This window comes from Sinocyclocheilus grahami, unplaced genomic scaffold (genome assembly GCF_001515645.1).
Source record: "Sinocyclocheilus grahami isolate Dianchi unplaced genomic scaffold, SAMN03320097.WGS_v1.1 scaffold10.1, whole genome shotgun sequence".
NCBI classification, from domain to species: Eukaryota; Metazoa; Chordata; class Actinopteri; order Cypriniformes; family Cyprinidae; genus Sinocyclocheilus; species Sinocyclocheilus grahami.
In genome coordinates, this window is record NW_015505189.1 from 637,767 (window position 1) to 657,846 (window position 20,080).

Here is a 20,080-nt window from a genome sequence, read left to right on the forward strand (position 1 = left end):
ACAGATGGACATTCAGACTGCTGTTCATAAGATTTATCAGCAGCTATCAGTCACATTAGAGAAAGCCCTGCAAGCTAACAAGCACCACATAGGTAGTGTATTTGAGCACACATTCAATATATTAATTTATGTAGCATATATTATACTGAACATATTTTCACAATGCTGTGTGTGTTTACAGAGGCCCAGCAAAGGCTGCTGTTGGTAACGGTCTTCGCTCTAAGTGTGCGATACCAGCCTGTTGATGTATCGTTAGCCATCTCCAGCGGTCTCTTGGACGTTCTTTCTCAGCTTTGTGGAACGGAAACCCTGCTTGGACAGACACTGCAACTCCTGCACAAGCCTGCAGGATCTCAGCTCAGCACTGCCCTCAAAGTGGCCAGCACCAGATTGCTGCAGATACTAGCCATCAGCACCGGGTACAACACAGTTCTCTTGGTTAATACCTGTTTTTTCATAGCCGTTCTGAACCTCAAATGTTTTAAATTATTTAGCTAGTCCATGAAAGTTCTTTAGACCCACTATACTTTTATTCGGAAAGGATGCATTAAATTAATCAGAAGTGACAGTAAAGACTTTGACAGTTACAAAAGATTTCTATTTCAATTAAATGCTGTTCTTTTGAACATTTTATTCATCAAAGAATCCTTCAAAATATCACAACTGTTTTCACACAACTATTAAACCGCACAAGTGTTTTCAAATGATTATTGAGCACAAAATCAGCATAAGGTTTCTTTGAAGATTCAGCTTTGTCATCATCAGGAATACATTTCATTTTAAAATATATTAAAGGGGTCATATGATGCGATTTCAAGTTTTCCTTTCTCTTTGGAGTGTTACAAGATGATTGTGCATAGATAAGATCCCTGAAGTTGCAAAGACTAAAGTCTCAAAACTAAAGAGATATTCTTTATAAAAGTTAAGACTCTGCCACGCCCCCCTAAAAAGGCTCGTTCTAACACGCCCCCACATATCTAGGTCACTATGTGGGAATATTTGCATAATGCGCCCATATGTTCATGCAAAGAAAGAAGGCGTGAGGTAATTCTGACTTTGCTATGACAATCTGGCGCTTCTGAATCAGCTACTGTTTTGTTATTAGTTTAAGTATTTGCTATTGACTGTTCAAATGAGGAGTTTTGCGCATCGTGTGTGTGTGTGCGCGCGCGCGTGTGTGAGAGAGAGAGAGACAGCGTCACATCACAGTAGAGTCAGCTGTCTTAACCGCGGCTTGTGTACTGCATCATTACTGTGTCTGTTTCCCTTTTGGGCTTGAACTGATGGTAAAACTAATTACATTATTTACTGTCTTTACATTTATTTTGAAAGATGAAGCTCATGATTATGGTAAGGGGCGTTACATTTCCGACTTGCGGTGTTCGGCCAATCACAATGCACTTGGTCAGCTGGCCAATCAGAGCAGACTGCACTTGTCGGAAGGAGGGACTTTGTAGAAAACGAAGCGTTTGAGAGAGGCGGGGCATAGAGGACCTACAATAATGTACAGTATTTGAAAAATAAAGTGTTTTTTGAACATTAAAGCATGTCAACATATTCTGTTACACCAAATACACCAAATAATGATCTTTAAAAAAAGCATCATATGACCCCTTTAAAACACAAAACAAATAAATGATCAAATAAATGAATTCATGGTGAACATAAGAGACTTCTTTTACAAACCCCAAACATTTGACCAGTAGTTTAATTTATCAGTAGCTAATTAGGTTTGTTTGGTCACATTACACGGTTAATACTTCTCTTAACAGGAGCAAAACAAATTCATTAACTCTTGCTCTTTCCTATCTTTCCATCAGGACATATGCAGACAGGTTGAGTCCTAAGGTGGTCCAGGCTCTGCTGGATCTTCTTTGCAGTCAGCTGAAGACTCTGCTGGCTCAGGCTGCTGGAAGCACACTCAGTGCAAGTACAGAACTGCAGGAGAAGACTGACGACTGTGCAGATGCTCCGAAAAAAGATTTTCGAGGTAGGACAATTGCAAGTCAACAGCAACATGCTCACTAATTTACTTAATTTTGTGTTTTTAATATATTGCTTTTAATTTTGTGTAGCATTGTTACGTAAGAGACACACAGCAGAGCTGCACCTCGGAGACTTCTTGGTGTTTCTGCGGCGAGTCGTCTCTTCCAAAGCCATCCAGTCCAAGATGGCCTCTCCTAAATGGACTGAAGTCCTTCTCAACATTGCTGCTCAGAAACGCTGTTCAGGTAATACAGCAGTGTCCCAGCAACGTCATCTTGTCTGTGAGCTAGTTGTTAGATTAGTTAAATGTGTGTATTTTTTAGGCATTCCTTTGGTTGGTAATTTGAGAACACGGCTGTTAGCCCTGCATGTTTTGGAAGCTGTGCTTCCTGCCTGTGAGAGCAGCGTGGAGGACCATCAGATGACCCAGGTCTAAATCCACACACCTCTATTGTGCTCTTTTTTTAAAAAAATGGAATATCTGTTGCAGAGTTAAGTTAACTTGTCTTTGTGTGGTAGGTGGTGGAGAGGTTGTTCGCGCTGCTCTCGGACTGTATGTGGGAGGCACCTGTTGCTCAAGCCAAACACACCGTCCAGATGAAGGAGAGAGAGCAGGAACTCAAACTACAGGTGAGGGAGATTCAGTCAGTCAAGTGTAAGAGGTTGTAATGCGTTAAAATGTACTCATACTCAACATTCACTTTTCTGAGATGCCATTAAATGCCATCTTGTTGTTTTAGGGTGAATCAGAGGAGGAAGAAGAAAATTTGCCTATCCAGGAAGTAACCTTTGACCCTGAGAAGGCACAGTGCTGTGTGGTGGAAAGCGGACAGGGATTGACGCATGGCAGTGGAGGCAAAGGTTACGGCCTGGCCTCCACTGGCATTTCCTCTGGCTGTTACCAGTGGAAGGTTCTACACACTTTATTTTACACTAACGTTCAGAAGTTTGGGATCAAAACTACACTATTTGATCAAAACTACAGTAAAAGCAGTGATATTGTGAAATATTTTTTTCAATCTAAAATTACTTTTCTATTTTAAGTTATTTTAAAACCTAATTCCTGTGATGGCAAAGCTACATTTTCCTTCAGAAATCTTTCTAATATGCTGATTTGGTGCATAATATGCTGACTTTGTGTAAGCCAATAGCACAAGATGTGCATTGTGTTGAGCTGTGTGAGTATGAAAGTGTGTATTATTTGTTTTCAGTTCTATATCGTGAAGGAGAATCGTGGAAATGAGGGAACGTGTGTGGGTGTGTCACGCTGGCCTGTGCATGATTTCAACCACCGCACAACAGCCGACATGTGGCTCTACCGCGCTTACAGCGGCAACCTCTACCATAACGGAGAGCAGACCCTCACGCTGTCCAGCTACACACAGGGAGACTACATCACCTGTGTGCTGGACATGGAGGCCAGGACTGTGTCCTTTGGCAAGAACGGAGAGGTGCAGTGCAGCCCACTTACAAACACACAAATATTCAGCATTGACCAACTTGCATATCAATAACTGAGCTATAATACACATTCTCTTTCATCAGCATTCTCTTTTCAACTCTCTTTTATCATATGTGCTTATGTGGCAGGAACCCAAACTGGCATTTGAAGATGTCGATGCTACAGAGCTCTACCCTTGTGTCATGTTCTACAGCAGCAACCCTGGGGAGAAGGTAAGACACACAATTGCTGATGTTGATTTAAACTCTGTGATCCTCTGTTTATCTAAAATAACTGATGAACTGTTCAGACTGCATAATCATGTTGGTGGAAGGTCAGTCTACACTCTGATTGCTTCACCCTAGAGGTGGGCAACATAAGCACAATTATATCATGATATTCGTAAAGCTTTTGGGTCAATAACAAAATATGATGCCTTTTTTTATTTGAATAGTCACATAAATTGCTATGAAACAAATGTATGAATGTTTATAATTTTTTCAATACAAGTTATAAAGCTTAATATTTTACATTTTAATTTAATTAAAAAAAATTTTTTATATACATTTAATGTGCCTATTTTCATTTTAATTAGTTTTTTTTATGTAAAATATTTCAGTTCATTTTTATTTCAGTTTTAGTTATAGTTTCTTTTTTTCATTTAGTAATTTTATTGCTTAAAATTTAATTAAATTTTATACCAAGGTAACATTTCTAATTTCATTATGTTTAGGTTTTTCATCAAATATTTATATTTTATTTCATTTCAGCTTTATTTCAATTAACCAACATGTTTTTAATAGTTATATATAATATAATATATATATATATATATACTTTTTTTGAATGATTCCTTAAAAAAAAAAGCAGTTCATAAGAGCCTTTTTTAATCAAAACACTGTTCACATTGGTTGTTCGATTTTTGCCTGTAAAGCTTAACAGAAACATGTTTTCTTGCCTATATTTTGTCTTATCTAATAGTCACTTCAGACTGCAAAGTCACATTCAGAACTAAAATATGATGTCTTTTGCTGTAGAAAGTCATGTAGCACTGCCATAACAACGATATCAACAAAAATGCATACTGATTGACAACTTTCTAGTGTTTTCTATATAACCAGTATATCACCCACCCCTACCCTGCAGGTAAAAATCTGTGACATGCAGATGAGGGGCACACCACGTGACCTGTTGCCTGGTGACCCAATGTGCAGCCCTGTGGCCACTGTCCTGGCAGAAGCCACCACCCAGCTGGTCCGGATCTTACACCGCTCGGAGCGCTGGACTCAAACTATCAACAGCAGCATCCTCCAGCGCCTCCAGCAGATCAGAGGCTGCCTGCGAGAAGGAGCTCCTCCAGCAGGGGCCACCAGACTGCGCAAGAGCCGCTCGGCTCAGAGCAGAGAGGAGCAGGACGAGAAGGAGGAAGAGCGAGAGGTGGAGAGAGGAAGAAGCGGACGGCACACTGCGGCAGAGCTGTCGGAGACGCACCTGCGGACGCTGTGCCACCAGGTGTGGCCGGTGTTAGCTGTGATAGGGGGAATAGATGGTGGGTTAAGGATGGGGGGACGGTGTGTGCACAAGCAGACGGGGAGACATGCCACTCTGCTGGGTGTGGTGAAGGAGGGGAGCACATCAGCTAAGGTGCAGTGGGATGAGGCGGAGATTACCATCAGGTGAGAGATGGGTATCTGTTTGAGTGGTTTATATGAATGTGAAATTGAGGCTTTTACCTCGTTCCTGCTCCCCAGGGCTCTCCTACTTTTCTGTCTTCTGCTCTCCTTGCTCTCTTTATCCACTTTTCTTCCTCCCTAATCATTTCATTGACTTTTTCCTTTGCATTAGCTCCATGATGTTGCATGTTCCCTGGCCCTCCTCCCTGCCCCCTCACTTTCTCTCTCTGTCTCTTTCTCTCTCTCTGTTTGGTTTGTCACTCCTTTTCATTGAAGCTTCCCCACTTTTTGGTCGCCCAGTGACACGCCGTTGTACAACTTGGAGCCAATTGAGCCTCTACCCTTCGATGTTTCACGTTTCCGCGGACTCACTGCTGCTCTGCTGCTGGACCTCACCGCCCTCGCCAGCCTACAGGATGATGGCTCGAAGTCCACCTCTGGTCGGCGGCACGAGCGGAGACACCGCCACGAACCCCAGGAAGAACCGGAGAACAAGTCACACACCAAACCAAAAGAGGGGGCAGGTGACCTGCGTGTATCTCACAGCTTGGACGAGGTTCGAGCTTGTGCGCCACCCAACTCCCGCTCCGAGAGCGAGCTGGCTGCCTACACGCAGGATGCCACGCAGCAGACTCCAGCGGAGGGACGGCGCAGGCTACAGGAGATGGTGGGGACACGCTCACAGGAGGCAGCTGCGCAGGTGGAGGTGCATGCGGTGCAGTTGTCGTACCTGTATCTGGGAGCGATGAAGACCCTAAGTGTCCTTCTGAGCTGTAGTAAATACGCCGAACTGCTGCTGATCCCCAAAGTCACACCTGACAGTGGCCATAACGCGGATTGTGCCAGCCCTGGCGTGAGCGTGTGTCAGGAGGAGGCGGAGCTGCGATCGGCTCTGCAGTTTTTGATGCGACACATGGTGAAACGGGCAGTGATGAGGTCACCCATCAAAAGGGCACTTGGGCTGGCAGACCTAGAGCGGGCGCAAGTCATGATCTACAAACTGGTGGTCAATAGCCTACTTGAAGAACAGGAAGGCCACAGTTCCAAGACAGGTATATCAGAAAACATAAAACAAACCTGATACACGTAAACTGACTGTATCTATACGATATAGTATAGATTTTTTGAAAGAAGTGTCTTGCTCACCAAGGCTGCATGTATTTGATCAAAAATATTGTAAATACAGTAATCTTGTGAAATATTATTACAATTTAAAATAACTGTTGTATCTGTTTTAATATAATTTGTTGCTAAAGCTGATTTTTTTCAGCAGCCATTACTTTAGTGTCACATGATCCCTCAGAAATCATTCTAATATGCTGATTTGAGAGTAAAACGACGTTGTCAGAACTCTGTTGAAGGCTAATGTTTTTTTATTTATTTTATTTGTTAATTTATTGTATAGATTTTTTGAAAGAAGTGTCTTGCTCACCAAGGCTGCATGTATTTGATCAAAAATATTGTAAATACAGTAATCTTGTGAAATATTATTACAATTTAAAATAACTGTTGTATCTGTTTTAATATAATTTGTTGCTAAAGTTGCTAATTTTTTTCAGCAGCCATTACTTTAGTGTCACATGATCCCTCAGAAATCATTCTAATATGCTGATTTGAGAGTAAAACGACGTTGTCAGAACTCTGTTGAAGGCTAATGTTTTTTTATTTATTTTATTTGTTAATTTATTTAAACCATTTTTTTAAATGGTTGGAGTCTATATGTAATGTAAAGTCACATCATTTGAATGAAGATTCATTCAACATTATTAGAAATTATTCTTTTTGGTCTAATGGGTCAAGAATTTTTGGTTTAGATTGGTTCTGTTGCAAGCTATGATTTATTTTATTTTTTTCATGGCAAAATAGTAGCATTTTGTCCCCACTCTCATTCTCAAGGGCCACAGTTCTCTTCATAAAATATGTGAATGTGTGTGTTTTTAGTGGACACAGAGTGTGAGGAGTTAGAGGGAGACCAACTATTTCAAACTCCGGTCACCACCTCCCCATCAGCCTCCAGTAGCACCTCCTTTATGAGCTCCTCACTGGAGGACACCACCACAGCGACCACACCCGTTACCACAGCCACCACACCTGTCACAGACGCCGAGACGGCACCGGCTTCTGAATCACCTGGAGTGATGCCACTCAGCCTGCTCAGGTACACACACACTTTGTCTCTTTGAGAGTGTGTGAACAATTAATCTTTCAATCTATGTCCTGATTGATCTGCATGTGCATGTTTGAGCAGGCAGATGTTCTCCAGCTACCCGACAACCACACTTCTGCCAGCACGTAGAGCTCAGACCCCTCCCGTGTCATCACTGCCCACCTCGCCATCAGACGAGCACGGCCGGAGACAGAGCCTCACGTCACCTGAGTCCCAGCCTGCTAGGACCACCAGCAGGACAGGTACAAATACATACAATGTTTGGTTCTTAATTAATAAAATGTGGTCCAAAAGTTTGATAACACACTGACAATGAACAAGAACAGAAAAAATTAAAGAAAATAAAGAAATACACAATGAAATTACCATTGAACCCACCCCAACCCTCCTTTGCATTGTACGTTTGTCACATCAGTAAAAATTGTTACATAAATGTAGAAGTACAGTAATCAATGATAAATAGTACAGGAAAATGAAAAAAAGTAAAATCATATAAAAAGATTCAACATTTCACTCAAATTATGATGATGATATAATTTGTAATGGAAAAAATGTATTTAATTAGAAAGGCTGTCTTTCAGACCTTTTGTACATGACTGTATATCCATTTATATATAGTCCTGTATTAAACAGCTGACTGCGTTTATTTATTTGCTCCAAGCATTATCAGACCCCAGCAGTCGTCTTTCCACATCTCCACCTCCTCCTGCCATCGCAGTTCCGCTGTTGGAAATGGGTTTCTCACTCAGGCAGATCATGAAAGCTTTGGAAGCAACAGGTAGACACACTTTCACTCTCATAGAAATGTTATGTGTAAATTCAGAGTTTCTCCTTTTTTCCACGTTATCATTTCAGATATTCAGAGTATGTTCTGTGTTGGTCTGTAGGTGCACGTGGTGAGGCAGATGCTCAGAACATCACTGTGCTTGCGATGTGGATGATAGAACACCCAGGCACGGCAGACTCTGATGAGGCTTCAGACCCCTTCTCCGGTGCGGCAGGAGGGGGTAAGAGCACAGAGAGGAGCTACCTGCGCTCACCGGGTGACATTCCTAACGCTGATGCTGCAGAGATGGAGGAGGGATTCAGTGAGAGGTATAATACCTACAGAATGTATGGCATGACAAATTGTATTGTTGCATGAGTGTAAGAAAACAGTGTGTAGCTTTATTTTTGTTGACCATTTATCATTCTGTTACTTCTCTCTCCCTCTAGTCCTGAAGGTCTTGATCAAGATTTGGGCTCTTCCTCTGCTGGCCCTACTCCCAGAGGACGCTCTGCAGCCAGCAGGAAACACCGCTTTGACCTGGCTGCACGCACTTTACTAGCTCGTGCAGGTAAACTCTAGAGATCTCCAAAGTTACGTTTTCTAAATCAACTAGTCGGTGGGTTATCTGAACAACTAGTCAATTCATCGCTTTTAATTAACTCCTGTATAATAAGGCTGGTTTTAGGTTCATCTGACCCTGAGCAGCATCTGTTTATCAAAGAATCCTTAAAGTATCAGTTCGCACAAAAATATTAAGCAGCACAACTATTTTCAACAATAAGAAATGTTTCTTGAGCATCAAATATATGCATATTTGAATGATTTCTGAAGGATCATGTGACACTGGAGTAATGGCTGTTGGAAATTAAGCTTTGTCAAAAGAAATACATTTTAAAATATATTAAAATAGAAAACAATTATTTTAAATTGTAATAATGTTTCACAATATTACAGTTTTTACTTTTATGCAGTCTTGGTGAGCATAAGAGACTTCTTTCAAGATCTCAAAAAAAAAAAATTACTGACCCCAAACTTTTGAAGTGTAGATCAGGCTTAGGCAGCTTCGGTCCTGGAGGGCCACTATCCTGCAGAGTTTAGTTCCATCCTTAATTGAACACACCTTCCTGTACTTTTCAAGCAATTCTAAAGATATAGGTTAGTTTTTTGTCAGGTGTGTTTGATGGGGGTAAAGTCTGCAGGACAAGACTGGAGTTGCCTATGCCTGGTATAGACAGACAGACTATTTATATATTTAGTTATTTATATATTTTTATTTTTATAATGAGGGGAAAAAAGTAAAAACTTGCTAAACTTGTCAACTACACTGACTGGTTGGTCAGCAAATTGGCCATCACAACCTGAACCCAGACAAACCAACTCAATTTTAAGGATTACAAAAATTTTACAAAAATAAAACTCCACACTAACATTGTGTTTTGTTGTGTAGCTGGACTGTACCGCTCAGTGCAGGCACATCGAACTCAAGCGCGTCGAGAAGGTTCTGGACTGCAGCAGGAGCCTGGGCCTCTTGGGGCGCTGTACGACTTCAATCTGGATGAAGAGTTGGAGCTCGAATTGGATCAGGAAGCCATGGAGGCCATGTTCACCCAGGAGCTTGCATCAGATTCCGACATTCTGGGAATGTGGATCCCGGAGGTACTGGACTGGCCAACGTGGGTGTGTGTGACAGCAGCCTGGGGCTGCCGCTGCTTTACTACTCACCTTTAACCCCTGCACGGCTGTACACACAAACACACACCTACACCTTCTTTCAAGAGCACACATATTGTACTTGCATATGGTTTGCTCACTCACATCCTCATATTGGACACAAAAAAACTTCTGCTGAAGCACAGCAGCTCTCTCACTAACACGGGTGCATGTTTTGCCAGCACAGTACAGAAGCAGCAGATGCATTCTGGGTTGCTTCAGCCCTGATCCATGTTCCATTGGCTTTCGTTAATTTCAAATCTTCATATACTAACTTACTCTCCCATCTGACCGCAGTTGTGTGGTTTTGTCTTGTTTGCTTTTGTGTTAGCATGTGTGTGAGTCAGAGGACCGAGATGAGGTGGTTGTGTGTGAGCTGTGTGGGGTCAGCGTGTCCAGTTTCAACCAACACATGAAGAAGAGTCACCCGGGATGTGGTCGCAGTGCCAATCGCCAGGGTTACCGCAGCAATGGCTCTTATGTTGACGGCTGGTTCGGAGGGGAGTGTGGAAGTGGAAATCCCTATTATCTGCTCTGTGGCAGCTGCAGAGAGAAATACCTTAACATGAAGAGCAAGATCAAAGGGCCACTGCCTGAGAGGTGAGAATGAGAGTTTGCATGCATGCGTTGACATAGCCGAATTCACATGAATCTGACATTTTTTACTTATCTCTGTTTTTCAGGTATAAAGGTCAAGCACCAGACCTGCTGGGAAAGCAAGACTGTGTGTATGAAGGTATTAAAAGTGTCCACATGCAAAGTATACCTATAAAAAAACAAAAACATAATGCAGCAAGTAATAAAAACACAGAAAATGCATGTAAAATTTGTTAGAATTATTAACAACCGCTACAGTTTTGATCATTGAGTCTAAATACAAATTTTTCCTGCAGAAGACTGGGACATGTTGGATGTAGATGATGCAGAGCGTCTGACCGGTGAAGAGGAGTTTGAGTTGCTCTCTGCTCCACTGGGTCTTAGTGAACGCAGACCTGTCCCCGAGGCTGTCCATTTTCCAGACACTGATCCTCTCGGCGCTTCTGTTGCCATGATCACTGCAACCAACAGCATGGAGGAGACTCTCTTGCAAATAGGTACAATAATAGCACCAATGTGATTGTGTGAATCTGCCACTGTAGTGGTTCAGAGTATGCATCATGGTTTAAAATGCCTGTAATTTCACAGATATTGTCTACGATTTGTATACAGTGGGTACGGAAAGTATTCAGACCCCCTTAAACCAAGGCCGATATTTGGCATTTTTCAAATATCGGCATTTTTCTAATACATCTAATGCCAAATTGCCCCCCTGGCCTTTGTCAATCAATAGGTTGCCAGAGCTCAGTGGATAAGAGCTCATCAGGTCGCTTGTCTTTGGGGGAGCAGGCGGCAGGTCTGCAGACGTCTGCTGATCGCCTGGTGGCTCTGAAAAGAGTCACTGCAGCTGCACAAGTCCTGTTAGCCAGAACAATGGTCATGAGAGCGCTGTCCCTGCTATCAGTTAGGTTAGTGTGTTTGTTTATATATTTGATTTAATTGCCATTTGCGTTATTAAAGTGTGCTTATTTTTTAAGCTTCAGGATTGCTGTGCTCATTTTCTGGGGCTGCACAATTTAGCCAAATATTTTGATTATCTATTAATATGACTATTATAATATTATTAATATTACTACTACTACTACTAATTATTATTATTATTATTAATAATTATTATGGTCGACCGATATATCACCAAGGCCGATATTTGGCATTTTTCAAATATCGGCATTTTTCTAATACGGATTATCTAATACATCTAATGCCAAATTGCCCCCCTGGCCTTTGTCAATCATGGCCTCCTAATAATCCCCAACCACTTGATTGACACTTTCTCCTCTCCACCTATAGCTGGTGTGTGGTGAGCGCACTGGCGCCGCTGTCCTGTGGCTGCCGTCGCATCTTCCAAGTGGATGCTGCACACTGGTGGTGGTTGAGGAGAGACCCCCCATATGATTGTAAAGTGCTTTGGGTGTACAACAATACACAATAAAGCGCTATATAAATGCATCATTCATTCATCTAATAATCAGATAGAACGGTTAAACACAGGAATTAAAATGTATACAAAAAGTATTATAACGATTGCTTTTATATTATTAGTAATAGAAAGGCGCTATAATACTTTCTTGTTTGCCGTCAGCATTCAGCATATACGCATTTATATAATTTAAACAAATCTTTGAATGACTAATAAACATTTAATTTCACAAACCTTGCAAACTTAGTCGAATCCAGTTGTGAGATCTTGTGAAGTGTGCATGTGACCTGCATGATTGCGTGTTCTCTGCGTGATGATCGGTTCATATGAATTGAATGTGGACAGGAGGAGAGTTCAGCTTCACTGCAGATGTGCGATTGACAAACTTTAAACTCATGATTTTAAATTATGCTGCACTTTATGCATTTGCCCAATGCCATATTCATGTCATTTTCACTGTGTTCTGTATGTAAAATGACTTGGCTTTATTTGAAAAAATGTGATTCCCAATGCACACAAACTTCCCAGAATACTGAGTGCTCTGTTGGTTACAGTGCTTACTTCCTTTTAATTATATTTATTAAATATTTATTTATTTGTGAAAAATACTTTGTCATCTAAAGTATAAGTATGTTTATTTAAAACATTTATTTTTTTAATCCATTTTTTTATTATTTCAAATTTCTTAAATATTAATTTAAAATAAAATTATTTCGGCCATCGGCCACCCTGCTTTCCAAGATCTCGGCATCGGCTGTCAAAAAAACAATATCGGTCAACCACTAATAATAATAATAATAATAATATCATTGTTATGATTATCATTACCAAATAAAAATGTTAAAATTGTGTTAATTTCACTGTAATATTAGTGATTGTATTTTCCACTTTATAGTAATTTATGATTAATTTCTTCATTTAAAATGTTAAACCATTGCCCTTTTATGCGCTTATAGCAGGGAAACCTTGAAGCGTCTCTTATTTACTACAGCCGATTGTTAAGAGTGTTTCATTGCAAGAAGATTCCCAAATTCACATTATAAGCGATCCAAACTGAGCAGATGCAGAGATGCGTTTATGTGGAGCTGCTCACGTGTGAAAGAACACACTGCCTCGTTTCACTCTGAAACATGCAGTGTATATATTTATTTAAATCTCAGCCTTTGTGATTTAAGAATGACACTAAGCCATATCTTAAGGGTTTTTTTAGGCTTTATTTCTATTAATATTTAATACAGTTACTGTATGTGTGTATTTACAGTGTGTATATATATGTATATATATATATATATATATATATATATATATATATATTTGTATATGTGTGTTTGTCTTTCTTGACTCATATTTCTGCTCTTTAGTGGCTCTAGTTGCAGTCTAGCAGCAGGATTGGAGTCTCTGGGCTTGACGGACATTAGGACTCTGGTGCGTCTGATGTGTTTGGCTGCGGCAGGTAGAGCTGGACTTTCCACAGGCCTTACATTAGGCCCTGGATACTCTGAGCGCCCACGAGGGGCTAGCAAGCCCACCAAACCCATCTCTTGTTTGGCGTACCTCAGTACCGCCGTTGGCTGTCTGGCATCGAACAGCCCCACCGCTGCCAAACTCCTGGTCCAGCTGTGCACTCAGGTAGACAGATAGCGAAGTAATAGCGAGTAAACCGAGACAACAAAAAGCGTTACATATTTTCATGTCTCACCCTGCCTCACTTTTCCTCTAGAATCTGATATCAGCTGCCACCGGGATGAATCTGACGACAGTAGATGATCCAATTCAGAGAAAGTTCTTGCCCAGTTTCCTGAGGGGAGTGGCGGAAGAAAACAAGCTGGTGACGTCGCCCAATTTTGTGGTGACCCAGGCGCTGGTAGCTTTGCTTGCCGATAAAGGTGCCAGGCTTCGACACGGCTACGACAAGGCTGAACTGGAAAAAAGAGGTTAGTTAACATATAGCCAGCCGCTTGAGAATACTGGCACATTATTTACTTATGTGTTTTTTTTTTTCCAGTTCAGTTAAATCTCATAAATCTGATTTGATGTGTTTGTTTTGGCAGCAGAGGCATTGTTAGATGAAGCTTTGTTGTTGGAGCTTGAAAACCACAGTCTTTGCCACAAATCACCACCATTTTAATTTCTGTTTTGTTTTTTTTCTCTCATTGTGTGTGTTTGTGTACCCATCTGTGGGCACGTGTGTATGTCTATCTCGCTTGCGTCCTGGCTTTGTTCTGCTCGGTCGTCACAGGGTTAATGTCGCCTCTCTATGCCCACCTCTTCTGTGCCCCCCTTGCTGTAGGCCCATTGGAGCTGGCAAATGCATTGGCAGCATGCTGCCTCTCATCTCGGCTTTCGTCGCAGCACCGCCAATGGGCCGCGCAGCAGCTGGTGCGCACACTGGCGGCTTACGACCGAGATAACCAGAGCCGCCCGCAGACCTTTGCTGACGTGGCAGGAGACCTGCGGAAGTGGTCCACTTTCAGACTCGAGGCCCACCAGAGCAGGGTATGATTCCCCCAGCGATGTTGTGTTTGCTACGTTTAAATAGCACTGGAATAGTTTCTGAATCATTTGGTCTCTTGTAGGTGATCACATGTGGGTGGTGTAGTAAAAAAGGCCTTCTGGCAACTAGCGGGAATGATGGGACAGTCCGTATTTGGAACGTGACCAAAAACCTGTACACTCTGCAGCAGACATGTGTCTTTAATAAAGGGTGAGTTCCTCTCTTTCTCCTAATTAGGCCTGTTTTTCACTCACTGAAATGTGATGTTTATGATCTTTTTTTGTCTGTCTTAAGAGAGGATACTTCAGAGGAGTTTATGGGTAATCTGGGGTCTCCAGGGGATCCAAACTTGGCTCCAGTGGCTTGGAGTGTCAGTGGGAAGTACTTGGCTGCTGCCATGGAAAAAATAGTAAACATTTGGCAAGTCAATGGTGAGTCGCTCACCATCACCATATAGTGTATATACCATTCAAAAGTTTGGCAGGCATTACTCTACATTACATTAGTGTTCAGTGTCACATGATCCTTCAGAAATCATTCTAATATGCTGAATTGGAAATCAAATAATATTTATTATTATGAACGTTTCAAGATTCTTTGATGAATGGAAAGTCTGAAAGATCAGCATTTATTTGACACTTAATATTCAGTAATATCATCGATGATGGCACTGACACTATCAAATGTGAATAAAATTTGAACTAAATTGAGCTGAGTAATGTCATTATTGTCTCTGCTTTATAGCTGAATTGTTTTTTCATAATTAATGAATTTTGCAACATCGACACTTAATTGAACTGTGAATTGAATCAACACTGAACTGAATTGAGCTGAATAACAACACTACTGTCTTCAGTAGAGCTGCTTATAGCTTGAATTGAACTTGTTTCATGATGAATGAACATTACACAGTTACTGAACTGAACTGACTGGAGCTGAATAATGACACTATTGTCTTGCTACTGCTGCTTTTTTATTTGTCTCATTTTTGCATTGATTCTTCTACTTGTTTAATACTGTGAAGCAGCTATAAAGAAATTCAGCTTTAAAGAAATGTAATTATTTTTTTTTTCATAATGTACATTTTAATGTTGTATTGCCTAAATTCACTTGTAGCAGTTGAAAAAACTAATAGTAGTTCTCAGTGTTTTAATTTTAGACAAAATAGAATAAATTATATACATTTTAATGCCATTCATTTTTCAGTCATAACATGCTTATAAATAGCAGACAGAATTGTAATATTGGCACATCCTTAATGTTGTGTTTTTGCACACAAGGTGGGAAGGCCTCGTTGAACCTGCAGCCTCATTGGGTGTCATCGTTAGCTTGGCCAGAAGAGGAGGCAGGGTCTCTGTGGGGCGGGGAGCCTCGAGAGCTCCTGTTAGTGGGTCGCATGGATGGGACACTGGGACTTCTCGAGGTTCTTGATGATTCTGATATGCAGAGAACTGAACTCCAGCACTGCTTCAGGAAAGATGGTACTGACAGTTTTTATGAAACCGTAAACTGTGTAAAGACTACTTTATGAAAATGTTTCATGTATGTATCAATGTTTGTTGCTCTTCTCTACAGTGGCCGTGATGCAAATTGCATGGTACAGTGAGGATCGTCCCTTTGCAGTTGGATATGCTGATGGAAGGCTTCTGATTGGCTCTAAAGAGCCTGCAGAGAATGGATCTGTGGTGGTTATAGATGCCCACAAGGTTAGAGTCATTGTGATCATAAACTGACACACACATGCATAAGCGTAATATACTTTCACGTATTCTTGTCTGTATTCATGTGTGAAGAAGTAATTTAACATGCCTTCATAACATGCAGTCAAATCTTTTTTTCTCTCTTTGTGTGTTGTGACTGTAGGAAAGCATCAGTTCGTTGCGCTGGGCTCCTGGTGGGCAAGTGTTACTAAGCTGTGCTAAAGAGGAGATTGTGCGTTTATGGACAGTGTCAGGGACAGGTTTGGGTCAAAGCTGGACATGTCTGCAAAGTATCACCCATCCTGCTGTTGTCAATGCTGTTGCCTGGTGCAGCCTGCCTGGTCAGGGACCTAAACCTCTCAACATGTTTGCCACGTACGTCCAGACAGAGTGTACTCTAATACTTGAGAGAACTAAATCCAGTTTTGCTTTATTTAACTTGGGAATATGAAAAACCAGAAGAATTTCACTACCGTTCAAAAGTTGGGGTAGAGAGATTTTTTTAAATGTTTTTGAAAGAAGTATCTTATGTTCACCAAGGCTGTGTTTATTTGATCAAGTAAAATATTGTAAAAACAGTTTCTATTTGAATATATTTTCAAATGTAGTTTATTTCTGTAATGGCAAAGCTGAATTTTCAGCATCATTACCATTCTTCAGTTTCACATGATCTTTCAGAAATCATTCTAATATGCTGATTTGGTGCTCAAGAAACTTTTCTTATAATCAATGCTGAAAACAGTTGTGCTGCTTAATATTTTTGTGGAAACCATGCTACCTGTTTAATTATTATTTGATAAATAATGAGGTCAAAAGCTCTTTGCCGAATAAAAGTATTTATTTATTTTTAACATCAAACATTTGAACAGTAGTTCAAATACTGTTCATAAATTTACGGTTCTCTTTTAAGATTATGCCAAATGTTATTGCCTGGTGTACAAGTGCAACATTTTTTCAGTATAACAGCAAATAATCATTCTTTAAATTTTTATGATTGTTACTGCTATTGATTTATTTTTGTTTCATTTGTTTCACATGACTTTTCTTATTACATAAATCAAAATTCAGTTTGTTAGGCCTTTTTAAAGTCATAAGGGTGTAATTATATATATATTTTCACCTTTTATTCATTAAGTGTGCATTGTGAAATATGTCCTTAACCTAAATAAGAATATGATCATAAACATCATTGAGGGATTAAAAATCTTTTTCACAGATGTTGTCAGAATGGTCTGGTGACTGTGTGGACGGTACCGCAGGACCCTTCTTCATACTCACAGTCCAGCACTGCCTGCCCTGATGCCTGGTGGGAATCAGAATTCAAATCCAAACTGATGGTAACGTGTCCATACATACGAGCAATCAAAAACCTTTAAATGCTTTGCTATCAGTGCTTCCTTATCAGTTAGAATTTATGTTTATGTGTGTTATGTGACTTCCCTGATCTCTGTCCAGCTGGACCCCCAGCGGTGTGAAGGAGCAGTGTGTGTGTTCCAGCTGCAGGGTCATATGACTCCTGTGCGGACAGTAGCGTTCAGTCCAGATGGGCTTGCTCTTGTGTCTGGAGGAGTTGGCGGACTTTTGAACATCTGGTCTTTGCAGGTCAGTGTCTAACATGGTCACACACTTCACAAATGCATACAGGCTAACTTACAGTCCTAACAAACAAACTTCAAAGGATTCACTATTGTGTTTTCATGACGTTTGTGCATATGTTTATACATGTAGGATGGATCAGTGCTGCAGACAGTAGTTGCTGGATCTGGAGCAATTAACAGCACAGTTTGGATCCCTGACGTAGGTGTAGCTGTTTGCTCCAATCGCTCAAAGGTAAAAGAATCCCGAATGTTTAAGTTTTAGTTGATTTTCATTCATTTTGATAATTTTTTTTTAATTAAATCTAGAAAAGATGTTGTTTTTTTACTCTCTGTTTTTAATAAACAAAGCCTTTATGGTTACATAACATATATCATAATTAAATATAAATAAAATAGATAAGTAAAATGTAATTAAAAAACATGACTGTTCCTAACAGTTCTGATTCAATTATTAAAGGAAAACAGTAGGAAAAAAAACATTAAAAACAAAATATAAGGGGCAGTTACACTATATTCTGTTTTTATTTTTTTTTGTTATTTTCTTAAAGTATATGTTTTGATTGATGCCCATTTCTGTTCAGAAAAGATGTAACTTCATAAGAAATGTTTTTGTTCTGCAGGATGTGCTGGTCGTTAATAGCTCAGCAGAGTCCATGTCAACCAATCACGTCTTAGCAACTTGCCGCATGGCACTAAAAAAGCAGGGCGTTGTGGGACTGAACATGGCTCCATGCATGAGAGCCTTCCTGGAGAGACTTCCCATCATGCTTCAGGAGCAGTATGCGTATGAGAAGGTACACACAACTTCTAATTATGATATCATTTTAGCGAATGCTGTTCATGTAAAAATGCAAAAAATAGGGACATTGTTGATGTGATTTCCTGTTGCGTATACCTGGTTTATTTGTGTTGCAGCCTCATGTGGTGTGCGGAGAGCAGCTCGTCCACAGTCCTTACATGCAGTGTCTGTCGTCTCTAGCGGTGGGTCTGCAGCTGGACGCTCTGCTGTGTCACCCTCCTGTCCCACCTCACCTGGCCCACTGCCCACCTGAGCCTGGCTCCTCCTCCACCCCCTCCCCCGTCTCCTGGGCCAACAGTGAGTGGGCGTGGCTTCACTGCTTTTCCACCACCGTCAAAACGGCCGAAGCCCTCGCACGCGGGCACACCTTTCCCGAGTCTTTCATCGTCCCAGACCTGGAGCCCGTGGCCAAAGACAAACTGGCACTGCTTATGGTGAGAGAAAGAACATACAAATGTCCTGCAGTGAGACTGACATATTAAATGATTTAATTGTGAAAAACTGTGCCGTTCATGATGATCACAGCCTTTTTAAAAATTGCACACAGGACAACAGCAAGTGGGTGTCTGGGTTGGATGAGCAGATCATGTCATGGGCCACTTCCAGACCAGAAGTAAAACATTCACACATTTATTATTATATAATAAAATATAATATTTTATTTAAATAATAAATATTATATAATATTTAAATGTTTTTAATTTATGTTTTTAAGGACTGGCACCTTGGAGGGAAGTGTGATGTGTTTTTATGGGGTGCTGGCAGGCATGGACAGCTCGCCGAGGCCGGGCGAAACATTCTGGTGCCAACTCTGGCTCCCTCTTTTTCTCAGGCCCAACAGGTATGAGTGTATATAAACACACAACATTTGTTTTTTAACAAATTAATTTTATTTATTCATTTTTGTTTGGTCAGGTTGTTTGTGGGCAGAACTGCACATTTGTGATCCAGGCTAACGGAACAGTGTCTGCATGTGGCGAGGGCAGTTATGGCCGCCTCGGACAAGGAAATTCAGACGATCTGCACGTCCTCACTGTCATATCTGCTCTGCAAGGCATGTTGCAATCACACACAAACTCTGAATAACTTTCATTATATATGTTACAATACCCTAAAAGTGTTAACAGCAAGTGTGCTGTGTGTTTGGGCAGGCTTTGTGGTGACCCAGCTAGTAACGTCCTGTGGGTCTGATGGCCATTCGATGGCTCTAACTGAGAGTGGCGAGGTGTTCAGCTGGGGAGATGGAGATTACGGAAAACTGGGCCATGGTAACAGTGACAGACAGCGAAGGCCGCGACAGATAGAGGCACTGCAGGGAGAGGAGGTGGTGCAGGTCAGAAAAACTTGTCAAATTCACCCTCACTCCTAATCGCGCCTAGATGCCTCTCCAGTTCTCCTCTTCTTCTTCCTGTGAGGTGTATATGATGAAGTTCATCAGAATAGGGCTGCACGATTCATCGTATTTTAATCTCGATAAAGATATCCACCTTTCTCGGTTAATTAAAAACAAGAGTCACGATATTGGCCGGCTCATTATTTATCCTGAAAACGTGTTTTTAATTTGGCATTTGTGTTATCTTGCATTGCTAACAAGTCTTGGTGCTTGTGGTTGCCAGATTTGAAGAGCTTTAAGCCCCAAAACAGAGTTTATCTCCTTTAAGGATACACTTTATGCCCGGTGTTTTACTTAATCTGTGCAATCTGGCAACTAGTGTTGTCAAAAGAC

The 20,080-nt window shown here is 40.9% G+C and overlaps 1 protein-coding gene across 1 annotated transcript in view; it reads left to right on the plus strand.

Moving 5' to 3' along the window:
• LOC107594191 (probable E3 ubiquitin-protein ligase HERC1) overlaps positions 1–20,080 on the plus strand; it is a 55,255-nt gene that overhangs the window by 25,642 nt on the left and 9,533 nt on the right. Inside the window, 37 exon segments of the mRNA XM_016284157.1 lie at positions 182–419; positions 1,821–1,990; positions 2,076–2,231; positions 2,310–2,416; positions 2,506–2,616; positions 2,727–2,897; positions 3,198–3,437; positions 3,577–3,660; positions 4,574–5,103; positions 5,377–6,152; positions 7,042–7,258; positions 7,349–7,509; positions 7,929–8,045; positions 8,155–8,362; positions 8,483–8,604; positions 9,484–9,713; positions 10,078–10,346; positions 10,430–10,482; positions 10,640–10,840; positions 11,077–11,251; positions 13,125–13,392; positions 13,484–13,697; positions 14,054–14,259; positions 14,340–14,467; positions 14,552–14,688; positions 15,538–15,738; positions 15,833–15,963; positions 16,121–16,332; positions 17,174–17,294; positions 17,413–17,559; positions 17,686–17,787; positions 18,176–18,349; positions 18,471–18,788; positions 18,902–18,967; positions 19,070–19,195; positions 19,270–19,408; positions 19,506–19,687. Of these exon segments, the coding sequence (XP_016139643.1) occupies positions 182–419; positions 1,821–1,990; positions 2,076–2,231; positions 2,310–2,416; positions 2,506–2,616; positions 2,727–2,897; positions 3,198–3,437; positions 3,577–3,660; positions 4,574–5,103; positions 5,377–6,152; positions 7,042–7,258; positions 7,349–7,509; positions 7,929–8,045; positions 8,155–8,362; positions 8,483–8,604; positions 9,484–9,713; positions 10,078–10,346; positions 10,430–10,482; positions 10,640–10,840; positions 11,077–11,251; positions 13,125–13,392; positions 13,484–13,697; positions 14,054–14,259; positions 14,340–14,467; positions 14,552–14,688; positions 15,538–15,738; positions 15,833–15,963; positions 16,121–16,332; positions 17,174–17,294; positions 17,413–17,559; positions 17,686–17,787; positions 18,176–18,349; positions 18,471–18,788; positions 18,902–18,967; positions 19,070–19,195; positions 19,270–19,408; positions 19,506–19,687 (7,208 nt within the window).